The sequence below is a fragment of the Nothobranchius furzeri genome, chromosome 14, assembly GCF_043380555.1.
Source record: "Nothobranchius furzeri strain GRZ-AD chromosome 14, NfurGRZ-RIMD1, whole genome shotgun sequence".
Taxonomy (NCBI): domain Eukaryota; kingdom Metazoa; phylum Chordata; class Actinopteri; order Cyprinodontiformes; family Nothobranchiidae; genus Nothobranchius; species Nothobranchius furzeri.
Window position 1 is genome coordinate 29,136,871 of NC_091754.1, and position 26,207 is coordinate 29,163,077.

Genomic DNA, 26,207 nt, shown 5'->3' on the forward strand with positions numbered 1-26,207 from the left:
CCTGCTATAACTCTAGGCAAAGAGGTGTAGCTATTTTAATACACAAAATCATCAATTTAACAGTATTGGACACAGTTTCAGATCCAGAGGGTAGATTTATAATGTTAAAAATATCTGTACTGAACAAAAGCTTATGTATCGTCAGCATATATTGTCCAAATATTGATGACCCTTCTTTCTTTCACAATTTTTTCTCTGTACCCTCCGAACACTTGGTCTGTCCACTTATACTTGGAGGTGATTTTAATTTTTGGATGGACAGTTTAACAGACAGGCTCAGTACAGCTGGGACTTAGCACAATTGGCAATCCACTAATATAGTTAAACAGTACATGAGTGATTATGGGCTTTGTGATGCATGGCGATCTCTTCATCCTAACCGTAGAGAGTATACTCTTTTCTGACATTAATTATGTTCCTGTGCCCAGGAAGCCACAAGTGTTGTCACAGATAGCTTAAATGCTCGTACTAGAGCTTATAATGAATGACTTATTCATTGTATGAATGACTTATATCATTCCGCTTTTTTTTTTTGGTGTTGGGCGATTAGTAACGGCAATTTTAAAGCAACTTGAATTTGATTTTGCTTCCATTCTTCTTCACAAGCAACTCTTTTAATTTTACTACTGCCAGGTTGTTTTGAACAGTATGCTGATGTAATTTCCTACTGAGTTATAACCAATCAGTGTGACCAAAATTTCTGCTCAACTACGCTACCAGGCATTTCTGAATCAGTTAGTTCCTGAAAACGGCCCGGTAAACGGCCCGTTCGTTGGCCTGGGGAAATGGAACATGCCGGGAAGTTCTGGTAAAATTACCCTGAAGTTTAGATAGTGGAAACACACCTATGGAAGCACATCTTCTGAATGTTTCAAAGAATCAGAATCGAGATTGATAAAGAAAACAATTTCCCCTACTCAGCAGTCCAATCCTAGGACCTCTTATCAAAAATCAGCCTACCCCTGATGTTTTTTTTTCTCAAAGAAAAGTGGCATCTTTACTGCCCCTCTTGACACCAGACCATCCTCCAAAAGTTTTTCTGGGGTTGACAAGAGTACTTTTTTACCACACTGTGTAAAGACACATGCACACACACATTTTTCTGGAGTTCTAGTAATTGTTTTGACACCTCAATGGCTGCAAAATCATTTTTTGTGCTAAACAATGATGACTGCATCTTTCCATGTGGGTATTGATGATTGATAAAGGTAGAACAATGATTTCAAGGTGGTTCACTCTCCATTTGAAGCATCCAGCTTGTCATTCTGACTCAGTCAGCATGATAGAGAGATTCCTACACTCGTGTATGTAAGGGTTCTCATCCATATTATTGAGAAGATCATTGAAATCATGTCAGTAGGTTCTCTTGTGGCAGGATTGACACTCAGTGTTACTGAGTTGTTTGTATCAATTTCATCTAATAACTCTTCATAACATTCCAGCTCTAAATGGGGTTCCCAAAACATTTTGACCATGGCTGTAGATACATTCATTCATTTATTAATTTATTCATTTATAGAGCAATTTCCACAACCTTTAGCAGAAGCCCAAGGTGCTGAACACAACAACAAACAGGCAATCACATCAATAAAAATGAAAACAATAAAAGCAGAATAAAAAATACAGCATAAAAACAGATTAGAACAATTGTTAAACAATTAAAATTAAGACAAAAGCGAAGACCCCAGTGGTGAAAATGCCTGGATATAATAATGGGCCTTCAGATGTGACATAAAAATCTGGAAGGAAGGCGCCAGCCTAACAGTCAAAGGTAGACCGTTCCACAAAGTTGGAGCAAGGACCACAAATGCACAATCTCCCCTAGATTTGCATCTGGAACGAGGGACCACCAGTAAATCCTGGTCACCAGAGTGAAGAGAGCGGGTGGGGACATGCCTTTGCAGCAGTGCTGCAAAATAGGTAGGAGCAGTACCGTGAAGAGCCCTGAAAACAAGCATCAGCACTTTGACTTAGAGTTGTAGAGTTCCGCCAACACTGGTGTGATACTGATGTGATATGGACATGCCATCTTGTGCCTGTCAGAAACCTAGTAGCGGAGTTCTGAACCAGCTGTAAGCAAGCAATCGCACCCTAACTCAAACTGGCATACAGTGCATTGCAGTAGTCAAATCTGCACAGGACGAATGCACGAATAACAGATTGTAGATGCGCTCTAGAACACAGAGGCTTGATCTTAGCCAAGCGTCACAAATGAAAGAAAAAAAAACTGGAACGTACTACCGTGTTAATTTGTGCATCAAATTTTAGTGCTGAATCAATTTTTACACCCAAATTGGAAACAACATTTTTCTCGTAGTGTGCCAAAGGGCTAAGGTCCACACTGGAGGCTGAGCCCACTGGCGTACCCGAACGGAGTAATATGACCTTGGTTTTATCATTGTTCAGATGAAAGAAGCTGGAAGCCATCCAGGAAGTGACATAATTTAAACAGTCCAGCAGAGGAGAAACTGATGCACTAGTCCCACGGCAAATAGGGAGATATAACTGACAGTCGTCAGCACATAGATGGAATCTCACACTATGTAGACGGAGTAAATTTCTCAAAGGTAGGAGACATAATGCAAACAGTAGGGGGGCCAGAACAGATCCCTGCGGCACACCCCATTGCAGATCCACCCAGGGAGAAGATGCCTCACCCATCCTCACACAAAAACTCCTGCCCTTAAGGTATGATTGAAACCTGTCCAGGGCTAGTGCCGAGATCCCCATCCAGCTCCGCAGTCAGTCCAGAAAAATGTCATGATCAACCGTATCAAAGGCCGCAGACAGATCTAACAGCAACAGGACAACTGCATCACCCACTTATCAAATAGGTGTCAGTTAAGACCATAAGGAGAGTGGTCTCAGTACTGTGACCAGCCCTGAACCCTGACTGGTAAGTCTCCCAGACCTCCTGAGTGTTCAAAAAAGCTACTAGTTGAGAATACACATCTCTCTTCAGCAGCTTTGATAAAAACAAAAGGGGGGTTTGAGATGGGCCTTGGTACTTGATACTTGGTTAACTTTTACGCACAATGCTTCCAAAACATATCAACTCCACAGTTCAGATCAGGTCAGACAGAAAGTCAAACAGCAGTGTAAAACATCTCAGAACAATTCTAAATAAAAGCCTCATGCAGATGAATGTATGTCATTTCCTGTAAAATCCCTGTAGTCAATGTACACAGAACAGAAAATAAGTCAGAGCTTTTGGGATACATGCAGCTGTCTTTATCCTTGCTTGTTGTTTTGAGGACATCTGAAATCACGCATTGTTTTGAAATTCTCCTGTGATTTAGTGACTTTGCGGGACAGGTAGCGTGGAATATTTTTAATCCCATTTCATGTCTGAAACTTGGAAGGGAGCTTGTGGGTGAAATGCAGCTATTACATACATGCCGCTTTCACGTCTGGTGGAAAGGAGGGTTGAGGCTCTTTTCTTTCATCAGATCAGGTGAATGTGCCTCTCGTGGGTCGCGAGCAGCGCTGGACTGACCATAGGGCATAGCGGGCAACTGCCCGCTGGGCCGACCCTTTCATCTTTTATGGGCCGGCGGTGTCTGATTTTTTTTTTTTGGCCTCTAGTTGTTGCGGACAACTTGTCCGCACTGCCCCACGCGACGCCTCGTAAAAGTCGGTGGATTGGCCAATTGGTCATAATACACTCTGGGCTGGACCAATAGCCAGAGGTCTGATGCACCCGCCAGTTGTTTGAGTCTCAGTAAACAGAGACGAGCTTAACAAAATGGAGAACAAAAAACGGAAAGGAGGAGCGGAGAAAATTCGACTAAAAAGAAACTGGCCCTTCAGGCTGATGCTGGCACATGTGTTAAAATCTCACAGTTGTTTGGTAGTGAAGGTTCAAGTAAAATCAATTTAGGAAGGGATGGAGCCTCAACCCAGCGACAGGTTGGAGAAGAAAAGAGGGAGGAGGAGGAGGAACCCAAGCCGGCTGCCTGTCCAAGTGGCAGAACCAAATTTCAGATAAGAAGTTATTTGGGTCAAATATAAGCCAAGTTCAGGTGTAGTTTATTGTCATCGTCCTGCTTGCTAACTTTTTAAAGTCAGTTACAATAACTCATCTTACTGTTTATTATACGGAGTTTCTACTCATGGCCGGGTGCTGTGATGTTACTGACAGTTAATTTTTAGGGTTGCCAACCTTACCGTAAAAAAACCGAATTGGCCGTATGAGTTGAAACAGAACGTGATTTGTCCTGTAGTTTAGCTAGACTGCAAAAAAACCAAAAAAACAAACAAAAGAGAGACAACGTTGTGGTGTCTTTATTTATGCTGCTCGGCCGGCCGTTTCCTTAATCCCCACCATTTTTTTTCTTCTTTTTGTTTTATTGGCAATAAAGGCGGGTGACATCTAAACTCAGGTGCATTTGATCATCAGCGGATCCGTTTATTAGCCGATGTTTGCTGTAAAAGCTGCTGGTCATGGTGTCAGTTTGCATCTGATGAGAGAGAAACATCGGGAAGAAATAGTAGATGTCCAGGCTCAATCATCCAAGCAGCTGAACAGTTAATGGAGAAACTGTTTACATTTTAGATTACACGAATGACTTGAAGAAAAGTTATGAACAAATGTCACTCTTTTTTACGTAGCTGATAGAAGGCTGGTGACTGTGCAGGGGAGGCTCTAACAGTTTTGCCTGGGGGCAGATATAAGGCAGTAGAGCCCTGCACGGGCCTAAAATCTGAGCCCGTGTCCGGCCCGGCCCGAGGGGGTGGAGCCCCAGCCCGACCTGACCCGAAAAGTTTTTCAGGATTCTCTGGCCCAGCCCGAGCCCGACTTTTTTCTTAACCAACTAAATGAAAACAAAGTGCGTCAATCCTGACCAATGTGTTAAAAGATGTGCAGGATCCGATCAATTTGTTTTTCCCTCATTCACTGTCACGGAGATAACGGCGCACTGGCTCTGGTGTTAATCAAGTTAAATTTTATCTCTTTCCAACAATTTTCACAAGAAAACAAAACAGTCTAAAGCAGGGCTTGTGTTGACTGGACAGTTCCCGTATTTGATGGTTTATTTTGATGGAGAAAGAATAGAAAGAATTATCCCGACGCATGCAGAGGAACTGACATTTTATTTGTTACATACATCGCAGATGTAGCTAAATCACCCAAGAAAAGATTCCCATCTGAACATCTGAGCTGCTCAGCGCAGCTCGCTGTCAGCGCATATGTGCACAGCGAGCTGAAGTTGTGGAGATTGGCTTGGAGCGCGTCGCAGAACCAGAGCGCATGCGGGAAGGTTCCTCCCACTGAAGCGAGTGTTTTCCAAACCCTGTCGCTCAGAGAGACTTGTCACTTAGAAAATGTTCCCTGATTATGAAACTTTGGCTGAATAGTGCTTGTTCCTGTCTCCAATGTGGCGACACTTCCAGGAGGAGAATCCCAGAATCTCTTCAGCTCAGACAGCGCCTATGATTACGCACAAGCGTGACCCCTCAACTCGGTCTCACAGTAAGACTGGGTTGGACCTGTTCAGGTTTATGCAGACAATCTTTACATAGAATTGACTTACAGATATAAAATTAATTCAGTAAAATATAAAGCATTTTATTTAAATATCCATTCATTATTTTACAAGCACAGAGAGCCGCATCAGATGGATGGAAGAGCCGCGGTTTGTGACATGTTTTCTCCAGGACCAGAGAGGACGCAAACTCAATACATCTCTTTATTTTTGAGGTAATAATTTTTCCGAGTTTTGCGGTTGCGGGCAGGAGTAGACATGCACGCTACGGGTGCGGGCGGGAGTTTAACGTTGCAGTTGCGCGCGCACACACACACACACACACACACACACACACACACACACACACACACACATACACACAAACACACGTAACACACACTAGTCTTTTCATAAAACATTCGGGGCTTGAGCCCAAGTAGCCGGGCCTAACGCCGCCCCTGGTCTGCACCCCATTGTTTTAAGCAAAAACAACTGTGCATTGTGAAGCACATTTATAGTTAGACCAAGACTGTAGGTGGCAGTAGTTCCCCAAATCTTCTGCATCTTTGCCCAAAAACATTCCTTGGATGTGGAATAACTAGATAGCAGACAATAACTGCCCTTAACTCTGTCCCTTGCCTGTGGTTTTGAACAGCAGTAATCAAGATTGCAGAAACAAGCAAGTGTAAACATACGTTGTACGTGTGACAGCAGAGCTTTTTGGATGCAGGCAGTGATGTAGCGAAACCGATAAAACCCCAATTATTTACGTCTACAAGCAAATGCAGACAAAGGATGAGTCCTCAAATCTCCACAGGTTGGAGTTTTTGAACGAATTGTTCTTTGGTGGTGTACATCTTCACTTGTGTGTGCATGGCCAATCCATAGAAAATATCTTTGTTTTGTGGGATTCCCGGCTAGGTGTCTAGGGTGTCTTCTCTTGTTTTTTGAACTTGTATTTTATCTAAAGCAGCAGAGTTATTCGGCTCATGCAGCTTAAAAAAACACCACAAGTGCTCTTTTGTTCAGGAAACTGAAAATTTGTGATTCAAGATAATGTTGTAGCTGCAGGTATACTGCAGGTGGGCGGTACCACGAGGACTCACCCTGCTTGGTCTTGCAGCTTCTGAATTTGTCAGGAGTTAACTTGGGGCATTGATTTTATGTTTCATTTGATTGTGGAGGAGGTCAGTGGGGACTCTGCAGCTGTTCAGCAGCTTTGCTCTGAATAAGACAACGTTGCTGTCTGCTGTGTGTTAGCATAGCAGCTATAGATATCCCACCACAAGGCTGCAGATTAAATCAGAAACCTGAAACCATGGGGCAAGGCCACCACCATGGAGATAACAAGATTATTAAAGTAAACACCACCTCAGGACAACAGTGGAGCACTGACTATAAGTTCAGACTATAACAGAACCAGTTTAGTGTCTTTTTAATAAATTAACTGTTGAGTGAAACAAACGTTCAATGTGACAGCCTCAGCACCATAACAAAACTGCAGACCCAACGTGCTCACACACACACATGCACACACACATTAGGACACACCAAAGATTAACTTGTGCTGAGAAAGTTAATTAACTTTAATTCCACCAGCTGTACCTCTAAATTATCTCCAAATGCTGCAACAAAATGGAACATTAAATTGCTCAATAGAGAAGTTAATAGGATTCATGAATGTTTCCTTTTTTAGACTATTCAGGTGGCATTTCCATTACCCCCTCGCTCTTGAATGAGGCTTTTCCTGTACATACCAAACTGCACGATAAGGCAAAGAATAAATATGGTAAATGTGCAAAGGGAATTTAACCTCCTGCTTTTTCCTGACATTGCATGTAGGAAAACATCCTCTGCAAATCATGAATTAGTGATAACTGATGGCCGTTCATCCTACTCCTCTTCTATTATTCCTACCAAGTGTCTGAATGTGAAAGATTGAGGAGACATTAGCAATTATGGCCCTAGATGCATAAAGAAATGAGGATTTATGGGAGCAAATGTCCAAAAGCTAAATTTCAGGGGGTGAAAATTTGTTTGAATAATCCAAACATTTTCAGATAAATCAATTTATTTCATGGCTATGGTGATGTAAAGAGAGAAAGGAGAGGCAGAGTCAGTAGGCAGTATGTGAGTAGGAGACAGAGAGAGAGAGAGAGAGAGAGAGAGAGAGAGAGAGAGAGAGAGAGAGAGTGAGAGAGAGAGAGAGAGAGAGAGAGAGAGAGAGAGAGAGAGAGAGAGAAAGAAGGAGACAGACGTTGAAAATCATTTAGGCATGGATGAGTGCGGCGGGTAGGGATGGCAGCTTGAGCGGAAAGCCTTGAAATTTGAAACAGCAGCTTCAGAGCCTTTCTTCCTGAGAGATGGAGACAAGGCGCTTGTGAATAGCACACTCTTTATTCTGTGGTATTTCCTTAAGGAAACACCTGCTTTCAACATCCTTCTGGCTGATTCATGGGATTCCTCTCTGCTCTCTGCAGAGTGGCCCTTGGTAAATGTAGATAAAGACAGTGGACGTTGTTGCAGTGCTATTTAACCTTAAAACTGATGCTGGTCTTATTTACACATTTTAATTAATTTTGGATGTTTATTTAATACAGTTGGCCTTGTAGGAGTTCCATTCATACACACTGTGTTTCAAGAAGCACGATTACAGTAAAATCATGTCAAAGTTCATCAGAAGAAGCTATCGATAGAACAAAAACCTGCAAGGTTGTGATGATATTACATTAATTTCTTCTATAGAAAAAATAAATAAATAAAAAAATAAAAAAATAAAAAAAAGAAAACTCTTCTATAGCTTTTAGAGTACTTATGATCAAGCCCCAATCATTGTTCCTTTGCATTTTGTGTTGCACGATTATTCAGTTTTGTTTTCATATTGACAAAAAGAAAAAAGGTGTTACCCCTTTGATGTTTGTTGTTTGTTCTAAAATAAAATGTTTTATTTTATTTTAATTACCTTAAAAGACTCAAAGTCTATTTTTACACTTTATATTTATTTAATCAGGATCGTTGTCAAGTCGACGCCAGAAACAATGAAACACAACTTGAATATCAGATGAACAACAAGGCTTTATTCAACCGGCATTCATACAAGTTATCAATCATGAACGAAACATTTCTCTTACCGTTGCTTATGGGTGGAGAGCTGAACACCCCAGTTAGAAAACGTAATCCATGATAGGTGAAGAACTGAACACATGTAATCCATGAACCTCGTCAGGTAGAATCCTCCAAGCAGCTCTAACCCCCCTGAGCCCTGCTCTGCTCCTTATACATTCCCTGATGTGCGTGCAAAGCTGCACACCTCTACCATGATTACCTTGATTACATCCTCATGATCACATTATGTTCGGCTCTACCATGATTACCCTTGATTACATCCTCATGATAAGTGTGATTGACAAACAGTAGTGATCAATAACTTATATAAAGCAATTATACAACAGATGACAAGTTCATTTTTATTACATTGTTTCACAGATATTTACTGTGAGAGGGGAGCTAGCGCTGGATCAAAGTAGCAACACTGTGTTGCTTATTTTGGCGGGACAGAAGGATTTCCTGCAGGTTCAAAAAAAGTAAACATTCAAACACACGACAGGTGTATTTTGTGTGTGAAATAGCACAGCTTTAACTGTATCACAGAGGGGTGGTATAAACATCAGCTTTAGGTCATGGTCATACCGCATGAACATGACCTAAATCAATATGAGAGATTTTAGTTAGCCATGCACATGCGACTATACGTGTTTTTTTTTTTTTTTTGGGGTGGGGTGGGGGGGTTAAGTAGCACCACTGTGTTGCTTATTTAGGCTCCTCAGCTGTTTACTGTCTCAATGCTGTTAGTTTTTACATAGAAATTTGCTGTCCCTCTGGTGACCCTTTGTGGCCTGAAGGCTCCAAGCAATTGCCTGCCCTACCTGTCGGCTCACGGTGCTTCTGGCTGTGAGATAACAGTTCGGTCAGCCTCAAGACCAATATGGAAAATGTATGCTATCTATTTTATTCTATCTTTTATAACAATTCCCCGTGCAAAATTTTGTAAAAGATTTATTATCAATGATAATTTCATAAAAGAGTCATGTTCCAATAAAGCAACAAACAGGAGTCATCCTTGCAATAATTAGGTTGCTGCTCTGGTCCGGTGAAGAAGGTGCTGAGCCAAAGCCAAACTCATGAATTACTGGTTAATTGAATTCCAACTCTCAACTATGGTCATGAGGTTTGGTTTGTGACTGAGCTCAAGAGCTCAGCCTCAGGGATAAGATGAGAAGCTCCACCATCTGTGAAGACCTGAGCAGAGCTCCGGAGGGTTCAGGCAACTGATTAGGACGTCTCCAGGTCACCTTCCTCTGGGGATTGTCTGAGCAAACCTGGAAGAAGACCCTGTCACAGACCCAGAGCTTGCTGGAAGAATGATATATCCTCTATTGCCTGGGGATACCTTGGGATAATTCAGGAAGAGCAGAACACTAGGGACTGATATGTCTGGGTTTCCGAATCTGTAAACTCCTTGGGCAGACCTTGGAAAAGTGGCAGAAAGTAGGTATATAAAAATCCTACTTGTGTTTTTTCTGTGCATGTCTAAGCATTTGTCTCTCCATTTTAATATGAACGTTTAAAAAGAAAGTTTCATACAGTTATAAAAGAATGTCCTTGCAAACACTTGCAAATTATTCAAATATTCTGGATGTTGGCGTTTTGACGACTACTGACAAAATCAACAAATGTGGAGGGTGTGACATCACTGGTTACTAAGGTAACTGAGTCCCCTGAGCAGATGGTTGTATGTTGTGTGTGAAGCAGTCAGACAGATCACCATAAGTGTTTCCGTGTGTGCCTCTGAATGTGTGGTCATAAAACATGTCAGCATGTGACACGGGCATCACTTCCGATGCCGTTGTCAGTCTGGGAGCTGTCCTGTAAAACTGCCTTTGGTACTATTTATTGCCATTAATTCGAAAGGAGTGATTCACCAGGAAAATAAGCTAGGCTAATACACATGGGTACACCTTAGGTTGTATTTAGCAGCAATAAATAGAAAATATACCCCAAAAGGTCACAAACAGGTAAAACACTAAGAGTGAGTAATGGCATGAAATGTGTGGGCCACAAAATCAGGAATGTGATCAAATGGGGGATCTTTTTGTCTTTGTCGTTGAGACTTCATTCAGTTCAGGCCATTCAACTTCTAAACCCATTCATTTGTACAGAAAGCTTTTGAAAAACACACATGCTCACAGACATTTTTTGATGCATCTTGGCAGAGACACACAAAGTCTATGCAGCCGATATTCTCATTGGTAATCAAGCCAGCCTTCGCCATTTCTGTTGTTTTGCTCGGTTGCAATGACATCCCGCCCACCAAACCATCAGAGCGCTGTGATTGGCAAGTCACAAGACTGGTCGGGCCTGCTGAGGCTCTATTTGAGCGTGGCTAGACCAACATGGAGAGCAAAAAGTTTTGCTTCGGCTACCGTCTGTCTAGATTTCTAGGCTAGTTTTAGATGATGTTCAGTTTTTTTCCCCTGTTGCAAAGTTATGTGCGCAATAAAAATAAAAAATTACAAAGAGCAGTAAGTATCTCAAAGATGATCAATTTCCTTGCACGAGTTGTCATGTCTCCTGAAATGAAGACATGTTGAAAAACACGTATGAGAGGAATTTATTATCAAAATACTTGATGTGTGCATGCGTGTGTGTGTCTGGTCTGCCCTTTCAAACGCCCAGTGAGTCAGGGCGGAAGGCTGCTCATACTGCCCCAGGTTCTGTTGGAGGTTTCTTCCAGTTAAAAGGGAGTTTTCCTCTCCACTGTCGCTACATGCTTGCTTAGTATGAGGATTGCTGTGAAGTCTCTGACACAAATCAGTAACTTGATGCAATCGGCTGGGTTTCCTCACATAGGAAACCTTTAACTAACTGGCATATTTAACTGAACTCATTTGAAACGTTTACTTTGTGAAGTGCCTTGAGACACTCTTGTGATTTGGTGCTATATAAATAAACGGAATTGAACCCTTTTCAATTTGGCAGTTGGAGACCAACCTGTGAATGAAGTCAGGGTAAATTGTGTACAAATCAACAAATAATTAAGAAACTGTGAAACAAATTAACAAAAAAATGTGCACGCTTGCATAAAAGTCATTATTTTTGCACCTTTGATATATGTAAATGTTCAATGCCACCACAAATGAAATTTAACTTATTTATTAATTTTTTTACAATTTTTTTTGTCTGCAACCCATCACTAACAGTAGCAGCCCAGTGACACATGGGCTATACCACAGTTTTCATTGATCATGTTTAATCTAACACAACTCCTGTCTACCACACTCTTTTTTTTTGTCCTGGTAAAACATTTAAAAAGCAGCTTTTGAATCAAAGGTGGAAATGTTAAAATGTATTAGCTCCAAGTCTTACCTTTCAAATTTTGCTACTTTGTGCAACGACTTAGTTTGGACGTCCTACAGACGAGGTCTGGACCGACGGACTCTGTGTGGCGTTGACTGTTTGCAGGGAAGGTAAATATTAGCAGAATTGGTGAAAACATATTAAATAGTTGTTGTCAAAGATAATTTTTAATTAGTTTAGGTCCTTAAACTGTCGAGGAATATTGGCCTGATCCTTGAGCTCAGAGATGGATTGCACCGCGCTGTGAATTCACAGACTCACACAATTGTCGAGATGAATTGTAAGCTTGGGACTTTGGCCGAAATTCATTCATTGGCACAGATGGATGCCATCAAGGAGAGAGTGGACAAATCAACACGGATTGGGATAGTTTAATGTCCATTATTGGGATTTTGAGAGGTTGAGGACCAACAAACTGTAAGACAGAGAGGAAATTATCTCTGTCTGGCCCCGAAACAATTTCTAATCGGAATCTGGTGCCCTTGAGCCTGCAAGGCTACAACGAAAGCTCCCCCCTCAGAAGATATGTGGAATGTGCCGTCGCTATGGCAACTCAACTCTGTCTCCTTTCCCAGCCTGGTCGGGACTGCTGGAAGGCCGCTGAAATGTTCCAGGGTCACTGCAACCCTCCAACCTTCAATGCTCCTCCCCCTATCCACACTGAGGTGACATGCGCTGCTTATCGTGGATGCAGGAACTGAAGTGGGGATAGTCCCAACCCACTACCCCACCTAGTGGACAATTTTGTTGTGTTGTCTGAAGTCTGTTGCATATCTGTTTGAGGTGTTTTTTTTTTTTTTGCATAGCAACGTTGCCCTCTGAAGTGCCTTTTTTTCCCCTCCACCTGAACCAATCCTCATGTAAACCCTCTTATCTCTATTAAGGTAGCGCGACTCAGGGTTGCGAATGACCACAGTCACCAATTCTTGTCATGTGTCTTGCCCATGTAAGTCTGATCTCTGAATTGTGTGTACTGAAACTCTAATTTCCCTCTGGGATTAATAAAGTATCTTTGATCGATTGATTGATAAAAAAAGAACAGCAAACACAGTATGCTTTGAGTAAAGCTGGGTGAACACTGAGACTTTTTCACTCATAGCGTTCAGCTCCATCTCAAACAGTACGACTTCCTCGCAGAGCAAATCTCATGAGTCATGTCCTCACACCGTACAACCCATTCCTCAGATGCGACCCAACTGCTCACACGGTACGTCTGGTAGAAACACGTTGGACATTTAAAAAAAGGCTAAAAAAGCAGTTTTTACACAACATACAAGACTTTTTTTGTGCTGTAATTGATGTTTGTTGTCCTTCCGGAGTGCTGAAGGGATTTGGAGGTTGGAGGAGGAAAAGGAAAGAAAGAAAGTATATCAACGTTTTGTGATTAGTTTAATTTGAGATAAACATGGCAAACATGCTTTCTTGACAAGCCTTGACATTGTGTGCGTTAACAGAAGCGTATAAATAAAAACGACCGACATGCGTTAATAAGGAAATAGCTGCAGAGTTGTGTTGGTACATGTTTGCGCATGTGCCCTGAGCAGTTCTGGTACTTTCTGGATTGCAGCTACTCACTTCGCAGCTTCAACAGTGTGATACGCTCGTGAGGGACGAGCAAAATATCATACACGCCAGAAATCCGTGCGAGCTCACGACTGCTGATCGGTAGCTGGTCCCTTGGTGTTAATCGCCTCTCGTTACCCCCTGTATACTACATGACGCTCAGTGCAAAACTCACCCCGATTTTATAGATTCTCTAATGGAGGGAACATCGGCTCAAAAAAGGTGAAAAAGTCACACAGTGTCCGCCCGACTTCATATGGACAGTTATTGTGTAATCCCCGCAGAAACACTGGGATGTTTACTGAGAAATCATGTAATATTTGTTCTTTTTGAAATATGATTGGCCACTCTGAGTTTCACGTGCATGCTGAAGGTTAAAAAAAAATCACCGTTCCTTATCGGCTGCATTAGCCGCCAATAAAAAATAGACGAGGAACTGCTTGGGTCAGAAAAAGCCACGCAAATCTATGTCACACTGTAAATTTGCATCAATGGACTTACCCATCTTGGTTTGCAACCTCAGAATGCTATTATTGATTTAGCAGCCAGGAGTCAGCGGACCACATCTTGGCTAGAAGAAGTTAATCACTAGCATTGATACCTAAACAAAATGGCAGAACACTTTCAGCTTTGTTTTATTGGTGGAGATAACGTGTCAGAATTATATATTATTTTACCCAAGAAAGAAAAGCAAACAGAGGCAGCGGAAGAGTTGTGTTGCTGTTAACCAATCAGAAGCGAGATGCTGGCATTTTATGAATATTGATGAGAAAGACTCCACCTTCTGCTGTTTTTGTCCATCACTCTTCTAATTTAACAGTAGTAAGACAGCTTTTCTTCCAGTGGACAATAACTCAAAAGGCATTTATCTATTATATTATACTATTGATTGTATTATAAATGTCTTATGAACATTTAAAATGCTTCTCATACATCGTCTGTGTGTGCTGTACACTATGAATATTACTCTTGAGTAGTCTGTGGAATAGTTCATAGAGCAGGTGTGCTGCATAACTTTCATGTTAGTTAAGTGTAGGTGATGTTTTTTAATGAGTTCCTCTGTTAGCGAGCACATTCACTAAATAACCTTCTGAGTGGCCTTCTTTGCTGAGAGCTCGCTGATTGAAGAGGAATAGCAACACCTTGAGGTGTGTGTGTGTGTGTGTGTGTGTGTGTGTGTGTGTGTGTGTATTTGTGCTGTCCCTGAAGGTGTTTATTACAGTAACTGATTTTCTTGCTAGATTTTTTTTGTCAGCCTCATTTTAAATAAGCCATCGAATACATTTCTGCATTCAGAGGTGGAAGGTATTCAAAACTAGCCTATGAAACTGTGATTAGAATCAAAAATTAGAAAAATGTGGATGGAACAGAAAATTTTAATTTGAAAGAAAAGAAAAAACACCTTCGACACACTGCTCAGACATAAGGAATCCTCTTTGTTTTCCAGGTCAATGCTTGTGTGGACATTGTAGTTGCCACCCACCAGACAGTCGAGTTTATGGGAAAAACTGTGAGTGTGATGATCGTCAGTGTGAGGATATAACTGGAGATGTCTGTGGAGGTGAGACTGAACACACACACACACACACACACACACACACACACACACACACACACACACACACACGCACGCACGCACGCACGCACGCACACACACACACACACGCACGCACACACACACACACACATTTCAGTGTTCTTTACATTGACATATATACCGGACAATTTGTGTCCATAGGCTCCAATCATAAGTTTTTGTGCCAAAATGGGAGGTTCCCACCACCACCATTTTGACTGTGTCACAGGTTCCATCAAGCCCAGGCAATTCCACAAAAGGGAAAAGAGGTGGAGCTGAGGGTGGGGCTGTAAGGCTGGGATCAAATGACGACACCCGTCAAACTGAAGCGCTGTACCTACAAGCTAACCCTAAGCTAACGCGGAGGTGGGAGCTAAACTAACGGAGGTAGCTACCTAGCTACAACTGAAGTTAACTGTGCACAACACCGGAGCTTCTGAGTCAGAGATGCGCCGAGCTGCCGCTGAGGGGAGGGGACCATACCGATAGTCGGAACCCATCTTCACCAACATGTCATATTTCTACCATTTTCTAAAATGCAGAGTTATGTTAGATGCACTGGGTTTTACCCTATTACATTTAAATTTCATGGTTAAACGGTACATGTTAAAATCTAAGCTCAGCTAGTGCAAGAGCGGCAGTGACCTAAAATCATCGACATGAATACATAAATATAATTTTACTTACCCAAAAAAAAAAATGAAGTGGAGGCTTCTTGGACGCTCCATTAGTGCAATTAATGCCACAGCAAGTCATTTTGTCCAACAATTGCGCAAATAATATCCAAAAAAGAATACACAAACGCTACAACTACTGGTCTAAGTTGAGAGGATGAAAATCACGTAACAGTTTTCAGGCGAGGCCGAGGCTCAGACTGAGGCCTTTCCCTGGAGCTAGCTCTGCAGTCATGTGGGTATGATGCTCATTAATTATTCAGAATTTTAGGCATTAAATACACTTAAACAGAAGAGTGACAACCCCCCCCCCCCCCCCTCAAAGTTGTCATGAGTGTAAACTAGAGCTATTGAATCTAAAACATGTAATCTGACCTCCAGCTAACAGAAAAAGATCCAGGAGCGCTGCATTGCTCCGGATTATCATCCCAGCTGATTCTGTTTACAAAAGCGAACCTTACGGCCCGTTTTTCTTTTCATTTTCAATATAGCTGCCGACCGGAGCTGGGCAGTAACTCCCCACGTGTTCATGACACCACCCTCTGTTGCGCCAAGGCACAATTGTCATTTTTAAGATAGACAAATACCGCAACACTACTACCAAGCGAGTCGAAACAAATGCTGCAACATTCTTGCATCGCCATGCCTGCATAGCGATTTTATAAGACACAATGTTGCGCTAGTATTACGCTGATTTGCTGGCATGGTGTGTTTTGACAAAAGGGCTTTAGATATAAGATTCGGAGCTTGGGGTAGAGCCGCTTATTCTCTGTTTTTAAATGAGTCAGCTGCAGTGATTTACTCTTTTACAGTTGCCTTACCCTGTTGGTATTCCAAGCATGTCCCATTGGTAGGAGAGCTTCTAGCAGACCCTGAACTTGCTAGATGGTTTACAGATACACTCTTGACTGGTTACACCTCAGAACAATCCAGGAGGAGCTGAAGAACGTTGCAGAGTAGATGGACGTTTTCAACCCTGACCTTGATTTAGCATTTTGGCTAATATCAGCTACGGGCATTAAAGTAAATGCGGGTTCATCTACTGCTGACAGTATTATATTACTGACTTACAGATTTTGTGTCTATTGCAACCATTGGCAGTACTGATATCACTCACATTAGAACTGAGACAGATACGTTGTTTGGGATAGGCCTCCTTAGTTATGAGTTAGTAGACCAGAGCTGAAAATGACCTGTTTTGATGGTTAGGGTAGCTGTTGCAGTATTTCAGTGACTTTCAAACTGGTGTGCAGGATCCCTGGAACTACATTGCTGGCTGTAATTGTTCTCTGAGCCATTCACAGACAATCCTTATGAGACTTCTGGGGAGGGCCTGTCCAAGCACCAAACACCAACAAATCTACTGGCACAAACACACACAGCACCCCCCCACTTACACACTCACATGCAGAGATGCTGACAATGGTACAATCACAGCCCTATGGAAGCTGGTGGGTGTTTTGAGAAGAGACATTCTAAACAAGGCATCGAGAGCAGCAAGAGAGGGATCAAAAAGAAAAGCTTTATGATGAGGGTACTGTGCTGTCAGAATGTGTGTGCCTTACTGCACACTACTGAGAATAGACAAGCAAATATTATTCAGTCCTTCTGCAATAACAAGCTTGTCAGTCAGCTCAGTCCTTCCTTAGCTCTGATGGGTTTTCCCAAAACATGACAAACAAGAGGTTAGAGCAGCCAAAATGTCCAATTTTCTTAGCCTCTGGACTTTGATGTTCTCCCTGGGAGGTGAAGAATATAGATACCATAGAAGAGCAAAAGCTGCGGTTCCTGTAATGGATTGCCTCTGACAGACCGCCTCAGGGTGGCTGTGGCTACAAAGTAGCTTACCATCACTAGCAGTGTGTGAAAGTGAGAGTGCATGCAAGCATCTTTGAGTGTGCTAAAAAGCGCCATATAAGTTCAATGTATTATAAAAAAAAGGGTAAAAACCACGTAATGGATAAAAAGAGTAAAACTGATGAAAAAAATTAATAGAAAAGTACAAGTAAAAGTAACTGAAAACCATGCAGTACAAAAGGTAAAAATACAAAAGCCAGGGTCAACAATGTTGAGGGAAAGCTAGAAGATAAAAGTGAGTTTTCAGGAGGGACTAACTCCTGTGGAGAAGGAGCTTGCTTCACTGCCAGAGGGAGCTCATTCCAGAGTGTAGGGGCCATTACTGAGAAGGCCCCCCTTGATCTCAGTTTAGAGCGTGGGACCTCCAGCAACTCCTGCTCAGCAGAGCGAAGGGCTCGAGTGAGGACACGCCGCTGCAGCAAGTTTGGCAAGATAAGGGGGAGCACTGCCCTGCAGCATCCTGAAAACATGGAGGAGGATTTTAAATCCTGCCCGAGAAAACACTGGGAGCCAGTGCAGAGAAGCTAGCACTGGCGTACAACGTATATTGATTAATCCTTGATGGTAGCTTTGGAGACAGAAAAGAAAGGCTTATTCATATTATGCATTTTTTGTTTTCATTACATGTGCATTCATTTATTTTCTGAACCCAATTGATTTAGGACGATGGTGGCAGGAGGGTTAAGTCCCCGCCCCATAATCAAAGGGTTGCAGGGTTGAGCCCTATCTGTTGCAGGCAATGTGTCCTTGGGCAAGACACTTAACCCTCTTTGACTGCTGGTGGTGGTTGGAGGGATGGGTGGCGCCAGTGTTCAGCAGCCTCACCTCTGTCAATGCGCCCCAGGGCAGCTGTGGCTACTTATCACCAGCATGTGATTGTATGTGTGGATGAATGACTGTGTTGTAAAGCACCTTGTGGGGTTGTAGAAACCCTAGAAGGTGTTATATCAAATACAGGCCATTTAGGTCCTGTGCCAGGTTGCAGAGAGCTAGTACCTATCTCAGACTGTCAGGTTGGGGTTTCATCTTGGACATGTTATGCAACACATTCTCACTCCCAGCGCATCAAAAACAAACGCTTGGTCAGCCACCCTCCGCCTCAGACCCTTGAAGCCAAAAGTGCCCTTTTTCGTTACTTATGTGCGAAAAGGGTTTTTTCCCTTTCTGACTGCAGATCCCAATGCAGCGTTACACTGATGTGATGGGATGTCCACAGCCAGGGCACCAAACAAGCTCATTGTACCTTACCCTAACCTTATCCTCTTATTTAACCTTCCCCTCACCCCTATCCTAACCTTAACCATCTTGCTAGCGAACACGTTAGTGATGCGTCGGTCGCTCTAAAAGCCGGCTCTATGAAGTGAACGGCGGGAGCCGCCTCGTCATTGGTCGGGTTTGGACCGAGCCAACACGAGGGGGAGGTTTCAACTACCAAGGTGGAGGTTAAAAGCAGAGGGTATTTGTAACCTCCCCCTCGCCAGATGGTATATTCTAACGTTCCTCGTGGGAGGCAAATACGAAAATTCAGTCAGAATGCATGGTAAACAGACGCTTGATCACAGTGAGAGTAACGTTTTAGGTAGCAAGAGGGTTAAGGTTAGGATGAGGGTGAGGGGAAGGTTATAAATAGCAAAACGTTAAGGTTTAGGTGCGGTTAAATGAGCTGGTTCTGTGCCGCATCAGTGGATATGTAATCACGTCAGTTTTACGCTGCATTGGGATCTGCAGTTAGAAAAGGGAAAAACCCCTTTTCGCACATAAGTAACGAAAAAGGGCACTATTGGCGTCAGGGGTCTGACGTGGAGGGTGGCTGACCAAGCTTTTGTTTTTGATGCGCTGGGAGTGAGAATGTGTTGTTTTATTAGACAGAGCCCACAACAAGACACAGTGAAGGTTTAGTGGTGAATCTCTTTCTTCCGGTGGATCATCTGAACCATTGTTCCACATAACAGTCAATGGTGAAGCTTTCACACAATGCTGTTGTCGTACGTGTTTGTTGCTGGGTAGTTTTCACTTCCTGTGCATGCCCATTCTGTTTATGTGTAGAGTGATAGCCTTCGTCCATTCATTCTACCTCGCCGTTCTCGCCGGGTTCTTTAGAAAATGGCTGAGTCGCAAAAGAAAAAGTGTTTTGAAGTCTATGACAAAAAGTGGAAGGCCTCTGAAATGAAAAATAAGACCAGAGTCTTTTTTAGGAGACTCTTTTCTACGATGGCGTGCACTGAAAGCGAAGGTTGGGCTCCTCACAGACGCCTCTGTCGCAGGTTTCCTGCTCGACAGGTAAGCTGAAGTTTGGCATGCTATTCACAGAAATGCATTTCAGATTACTGCTAGAAGTTATCTACGACTATATTCTAACTTTCTAGGGAAGGATTGTTTGATTCTGATCAGAGAATGAACCTAGTGGTTATTAGCAGAGAAGTTCATCCCAATAGAAGTACTTTATTGATCTCGGGGGGGGGGGTCGGGGCGGGGGATGGGTGATCATATGCTTCAGAAGCATAGACAAATCAGAATAGGAATTAGGTGCAGAGGTAGACAGACAGCAGTAGTCCAATATGGGTGGAAGAAGAAATACGTACAATAAAAAGCAAAACATTTGAATAAAAACTGAACTGCATACATATAAATATGACATTGTTAAAAAAATCTTCTTTTCTTGAGTGAGTGTGTTCTACAAGGCCGGCAGGTATAAAGCATGCATGAGGAGATGTTCTCTCTCATGCACGTTTTATCTAAACGTGGAGAGTGTGGTTCTTTCCTTAAATTCAGAATCATCCTCCGCCACACCTTTAACTCTGCATGTCTGCGAATGAAGATCATGTAAACTTCGTGCAGAGAAGATCCAGAGAAGGTCTGAACTTGCAGTTTTCGTGAACCCTTTTATGAGCATTTCTTCAATGAGATACTGTGAGAAATTAACCAATCCATCCGTTTGTTCATCCCTTCATCCACCGACATATTCTCTTTTCTTCCAGTACATAAGCTTTGTAGTCACCATTTTCAAAATTACCTCGCTTTCACAGCCTGTCCCTAAAACGCTAAAGCACAATGCACGCTCTGTGAAAGACAGGTTAAAACTAATTGAATGAGAGCTATGGGTTGTCGAACCTTCAAAGCAATTAACCGCTCTCCCACACTGACTGATTGAGGCAGTCGTGCATGGTCTTCCATGGCTGACACTCCTCTTCATTTCAGGTGGAGGCTGCCTTGCTTTCATCTATAACCTCCCACCAGCACAACCACCTCTAACACACAGTCACGACACAAAGTCTGGTGGGAATCTCAATTACATGTACCTGACTTAACATTTAGGGGTTCTGTGGTAAGAAAACACAGATACATTGCATTAAACTACAGCTTCGATGTTCAGCAATTGTTAAAAGACTATGTTCATTTCTGCAAGAAAAATAGATATTCCTTGCAGGGAATATTTTAAATGGATGAAAGTTTTTGTAAGATTTTGCAACCTCAGACATGGCTTCAGATATTTCAACAGCACTGCAACGTGAACAAAGCACTCTTTAGAAAGAAGAGGAAGATATTTTTCAAAGAATCCAGTTAAAACTAGGAACAGGAAAGTGTTGTTTTACCTTTATTTTTTTATTTTTTGCTGTCGAAACGGTCAGCAAAATAGTTAAAACGGCACTTACCTGTGTTAAAAAACAACCAAAAAAACACGCAATGTCACACTTAAGATGTGTCATGAACCGCAGAGACATCTTGCTAAAGATTAAACATAAACACAACAAGGGTTTTCTTTGAATGGATACATAAAATCTCATTTGAGCTTGGGTGCACATGAATTAATTAATGTTGAGGAGTTTAAGTATTTGGGAGTGCGATTAGACTCTAAATTAACTTTTAAAAAACATATTAGTAAAGTAGTGAAAACTGTTAATGTTAATATACGGAACTTTAGATATATCCGATCGTCATTAACACACACGGCAGCGATTACATTCCTGCATTCTATGATACTGGCTCATATTGAATATTGTATTACCAGTTTGTCCTATACGAGCTCGGCTGCTATTGGGCCAATTGAAGTATGCTACAAAAGAGCATTGAAAATATTAGATAAAAAACCTCTCTCATATCACCACTGTCAAATTTTAGATAAATACAAGTTTTTAAATTTTACTAATTTTAAATTATTTAAATCGGCCTGTTTAATATATAAAGTTATACATGGCCTGGCGCCACCACCAATGAGTGATTTTATTAAACAAAAGTCTAGCAGTGTTGTCGGGTCTCGACTGACTCGAGCCACTGCTAGAGGTGACTGTGAACTGACATTCAGGCGGACTACCTTTTCACAGACTGCTCTGTCATACCAGGGAGTGACATTCTGGAATAGTCTTCCACTATCTGTAAGGGAAAGTACCAGTCTAAACATCTTTAAGAGTCGCTTAAAACAGCGGCTGAGGGACACACAAACATGTGATCATGTCTAATATTTATATTTCATATTTGTCCGGGAAAAGAGTTGGTACAGTATTAAAAGGGAAACAACTGCTAGTTTAATGGGTGAATGTAATCTCACGACAGTCAGGGCATATGCACTATCGGGGTTTGTGCAATACAATTGATGTGTTTCCGTTATTGCTGTCTATGTTGTTCTCTGTGTCCACTTTCTTTGACATTTGTTTGTGTTTGTATAATGGGATGACAGTTTTTGTCTCTGTCACATGACTTGTAAATACTATCTCTGTATGTTTACACTACTTTGTGTCTAACATCAACCTGCCGGAGGGTCTGCAGATGGAAATTAGCCCAAGGCTATAATCTGGCATATTTACATTTATTGAAATGTTCATTAATATGTATTGACCCACTTCCTAAATAAATAAATAAATAAATAAAATAAATAAAATTTAAAGGTGAACAAGCATCAATACTGCAGAGTTTAGTTGATTGTCAGCAGAGTAAGGTGTAGCTTTCTTCATTCATTCAATGCGATCGATAAGATTTTTTCAACAATGAGAACGGAGCAGGGGGCTCCCACATGTCCACAGTGGACACACCCAGTGGGATATATGTTGGATTCCTGGAAGGAGTGGAAGATCATATGCCTCTCCCAGCTGTTACATTGAGGACATCGAAGACGTGTGGATATTTGGTCTGATGATCACTGGATTTCTCCTGATTGGAGTGGGAGGATATCTGGTTTTCTGGAAATTTGGGAGGACGGGAGCGATTGGAGGGCGACCCACACCCATGGAAAGCACTGTCCGTATAGAGACTTCTCAGACTGGGACGTTACTCGAGGTGAATCGTAAGCTGGACAATGATCTAGCTGTGATACTGGTATTAGTGCGCAAAATGGATGTCATCTCGGAGAGAGTCACCAGACGGTATTGACAAGCTTAAAACCCATAATTGACTTCACTGAAGGACTGGAAATAATCCGTTTAAAGACTGAAGGCAGAGAGGAAAATTATCTCAGCCTGACCCAAACAAATTCTTGTTATCTGAATCTGACGCCCTGGTAGCCTTGAGCTGCAAGCAACTAAAACCCCCACGAAGGAATTCAGACATATGCTGTGAACCCCCGCCTTCGGATTGGTGGACTTCAGCCTGGCGAGGTCATCAACTGGAGGAGTCGATGTGCTCTTTGCTTCTCCCAAGATCTCCCTCCCACCTGTGACCTTACAGTAGATGAGTGCCGTAGATGGCTGCTCTCACTGGGATCCCAGCCCCCTTCCTGCTTTCCTATTGGAGTCTCATGTTATGTTGTGTTGTCTGAAGTCTGTTGCATATCTGTTGAGGTGTTTTTTTGCAGAGCAAAGCTGCCCTTCCGGTGGAGGGTAACTCTGAAGTGCCTTTTTTTCCCTCCACCTGAACCAATCCTCATGTAACCCTCTTATCTCTATTAAGGTAGCGCGACTCGGGTTGTGAATGACCACAGTCACCAATTCTTGTCATGTGTCTTGCCCATGTATGTCTGATCTCTGAATTGTGTGTACTGAAACTCTAATTTCCCTCTGGGATTAATAAAGTATTGATTGATTGATTGATTGATTGATTGATTGACTGATTGACTGATTGATTAAGCAGGAGGGAAGATAAACATTAACCTATAAAACACTGAATAACTAAACCTAAAGACTAAGGGCATATATAAACAACTAATAACTAGAGGAGGACTAATACAAAATCAAATAGGAACTGCCAGGGAGTGACTGGGGGGAAACATGAGGGAAGCCTAGAGAGAGCTGGGGATCATAACGAGACACAAGGGGAGAACCTGGAGTGAGAACAGGAGGGGTCTGGGGACCAGAGGGACACAGAACATAACAGATTTTGTTACACTTTATGAATACAAAATAATTAAATGTATAATTTTGTATGAGGTACTTATACAAATTTTCTGTAGGTATTTTCTAACAGTCTACATTTTATGCCCAGATTTATGACTGTATGAAGCAAGATGGACTTTGCTGAACTTTCCACAAGTGGTGGGGGAAGGTGGGGAAATGGGATTTATAGACCTGTAAAGTTCACCATTTGTTGGTTGCACTCTCCATCATAGCAAAATATTATTTCCAATTCCAAAGTAGATGTGTTTTTATGCTTCTTAATTTAACTCAATGTTTGTGTTGCACCCCTCTCTGGAGAGATTGGCCCAGCGAATCCTTTGGACTCCAAGTATAGAAAATTCTTAGTGTTGAAACTAGATTTGATGTATTTGTGAGCCTCAGATTATGAGTTTGTGTCACATTTCATTAAAGAATAATATAATAATACAATTCCCTATCATGTAAAGTTCAAAAATCCACTTTGACATTCAAGAGCTAATGCATTTTTAAAGATCTTGTCAAAAGGACAGTAATGAGAACAGCGATTAAAGAACCAGCTGCCTATTTCCACCTTTTAGACCCCTTGTTTTTTCTAAATAGTGTTTGTGTTTTTGCCTTCAGTTTCCAATCTTTCTTCTTTTTTTCCTCTCCGTCTGAAGCGCTGGAGATTTATTAACGACAGGACAACCCCAGTGATGACAGTTCCTTTCATGTCTCCAGGGGAAATACAATAAGCTCACTGCGTCTGTCTCATAGCTCTTCCTCCCTCTACTGCCTATTAGTGTCAAAGTGTGATGTCTGCGCTGCCAACTCTTTGTACTTATGTGCTTTATGGCCGTCTTTTTTCCTCTCTGTCGTGGTATTTTACTTTACTTGACTTCATGCAGATTTATTTCTTTTCCAGTTTGCTGTGTTTTCTCATGGCCTTGCACCATATTCTGTCTCTTTTTAAATGAAGGCCTTCTGCCCTCCACTGCCAGGTCACGGCTACTGTTCATGTGGGCGATGCATCTGTGAGGAAGGCTGGTTTGGGAAGCTGTGCCAGTTCCCCAGGTCCTGCAACATGAGCGATGCTCTGAGCAAGGAGGTTTGTGAGTCAGATGATGGAGTCCTCTGCAGTGGAAAAGGTAAATAACATATAAAGTAGATAAAGATAATGTCTATTTCAGTGTTGCTCCAGAAAGATTGATGTTTGAATTTCAATATCACTCTCAAATATTCTGATCTAAGATGTTTTTTTTTTGTCCCCTATTTGGATCTGAAAGATTTGGCTATTTATTTATTTTTTAATCTTTGTTTATCAGCACAGACTTGCAGACAGCAAACATTAAGTACATTAATCAACAGTTCCTGATAGGATCATAGTGCAGGGATACCGTTATTTCTTTGTTAATCTTAAAAACAGATGTGCATTTTATAAACACTGTTTCAAACAACAGTTATAGCTTATAAATGCTCTCTTTCGAGTTTAGATCATCATTTAACACTGCTGCAATTGGGAGTTACACACAACCTGGATCCAGAAATGTGACCTGGAGACAATACAAGAAAGAGCCAGCAATGTTCTTAAACAATGGTTGAAACTGTGTTTAATAAGATTAGAGACAATGACCTCACCATACCCCACGGCTAGTGTAATCTCTTATTTACACTCAGGGTTATATTGCCTTACAGTAAAAGTCAAACAGACTGAGATTTTAAACATGATGTTTAATGTTTTCATTGGTGGTTGGTATCCGTGAGTCCGCTTCCAGCTCCTGATGAAAGGGATCTTTCATCCAGCTGAGCAAGGAGTTTGTGTTGAAATAAATGGCAAAAAGGTTTATTATTGAGATCAAGTAATGATGCTGTACTGATCCTGTTGCCGTCCAATGAAAAAAAGCCATGTTTCAAGACACTTTAAGCCCTTAATGAAATGATGAACATCAAGCATTACTTTCCACGTCAACATTTTCAATTAATGCTCATATTCTGCTGAGAAGGTATAAAAATTTCACTGTTTCAGTCAGATCACCTTCTCGGTAGCCTATGAGAGTCTACCCTGGGACTCAGAGATCAGCGTTTAAGTCCAGTCAGGCCTTACCAAAGACTTTAAAAATGGGACCTATTCTGCCTCCTGGCTTGACACTCAACTTTGAGGGGTTGCATTGGCCTCAGCTGCAGCTTACCGCTCGTCACGGGGATGGGTCAAATGTGGAGATGTACTTTCACCACCTTTGTCTGTTAGCACTATGCTGTGGACAACCCTCAGCTGCATCATGTATTAGCCCAGTATTTATAAAACCAAATGAAAAACATTTTTGTATTTGCTATCATCAGTTAGCAGTGGCAGCAAATTTTAATAAGGATA

General features: G+C 41.9%; 1 protein-coding gene across 3 annotated transcripts in view; it reads left to right on the top strand.

Moving 5' to 3' along the window:
- itgbl1 (integrin, beta-like 1) overlaps positions 1-26,207 on the top strand; it is a 75,774-nt gene that overhangs the window by 41,910 nt on the left and 7,657 nt on the right. The window contains exons 8-9 of one of the 3 annotated variants that reach the window (XR_008564395.2): positions 14,896-15,009; positions 24,816-24,984. Coding sequence is in view for 1 of the 3 variants with exons in the window: in XM_015965981.3 (XP_015821467.1) it covers positions 14,896-15,009; positions 24,838-24,984 (261 nt within the window). In the remaining 2 variants the exon portion in view is untranslated. Of the gene's footprint in view, positions 1-14,895; positions 15,010-24,815; positions 24,985-26,207 lie in introns of those variants that run through there. The other 2 variants (XM_015965981.3, XR_008564394.2) reach the window with 2 other exon arrangements.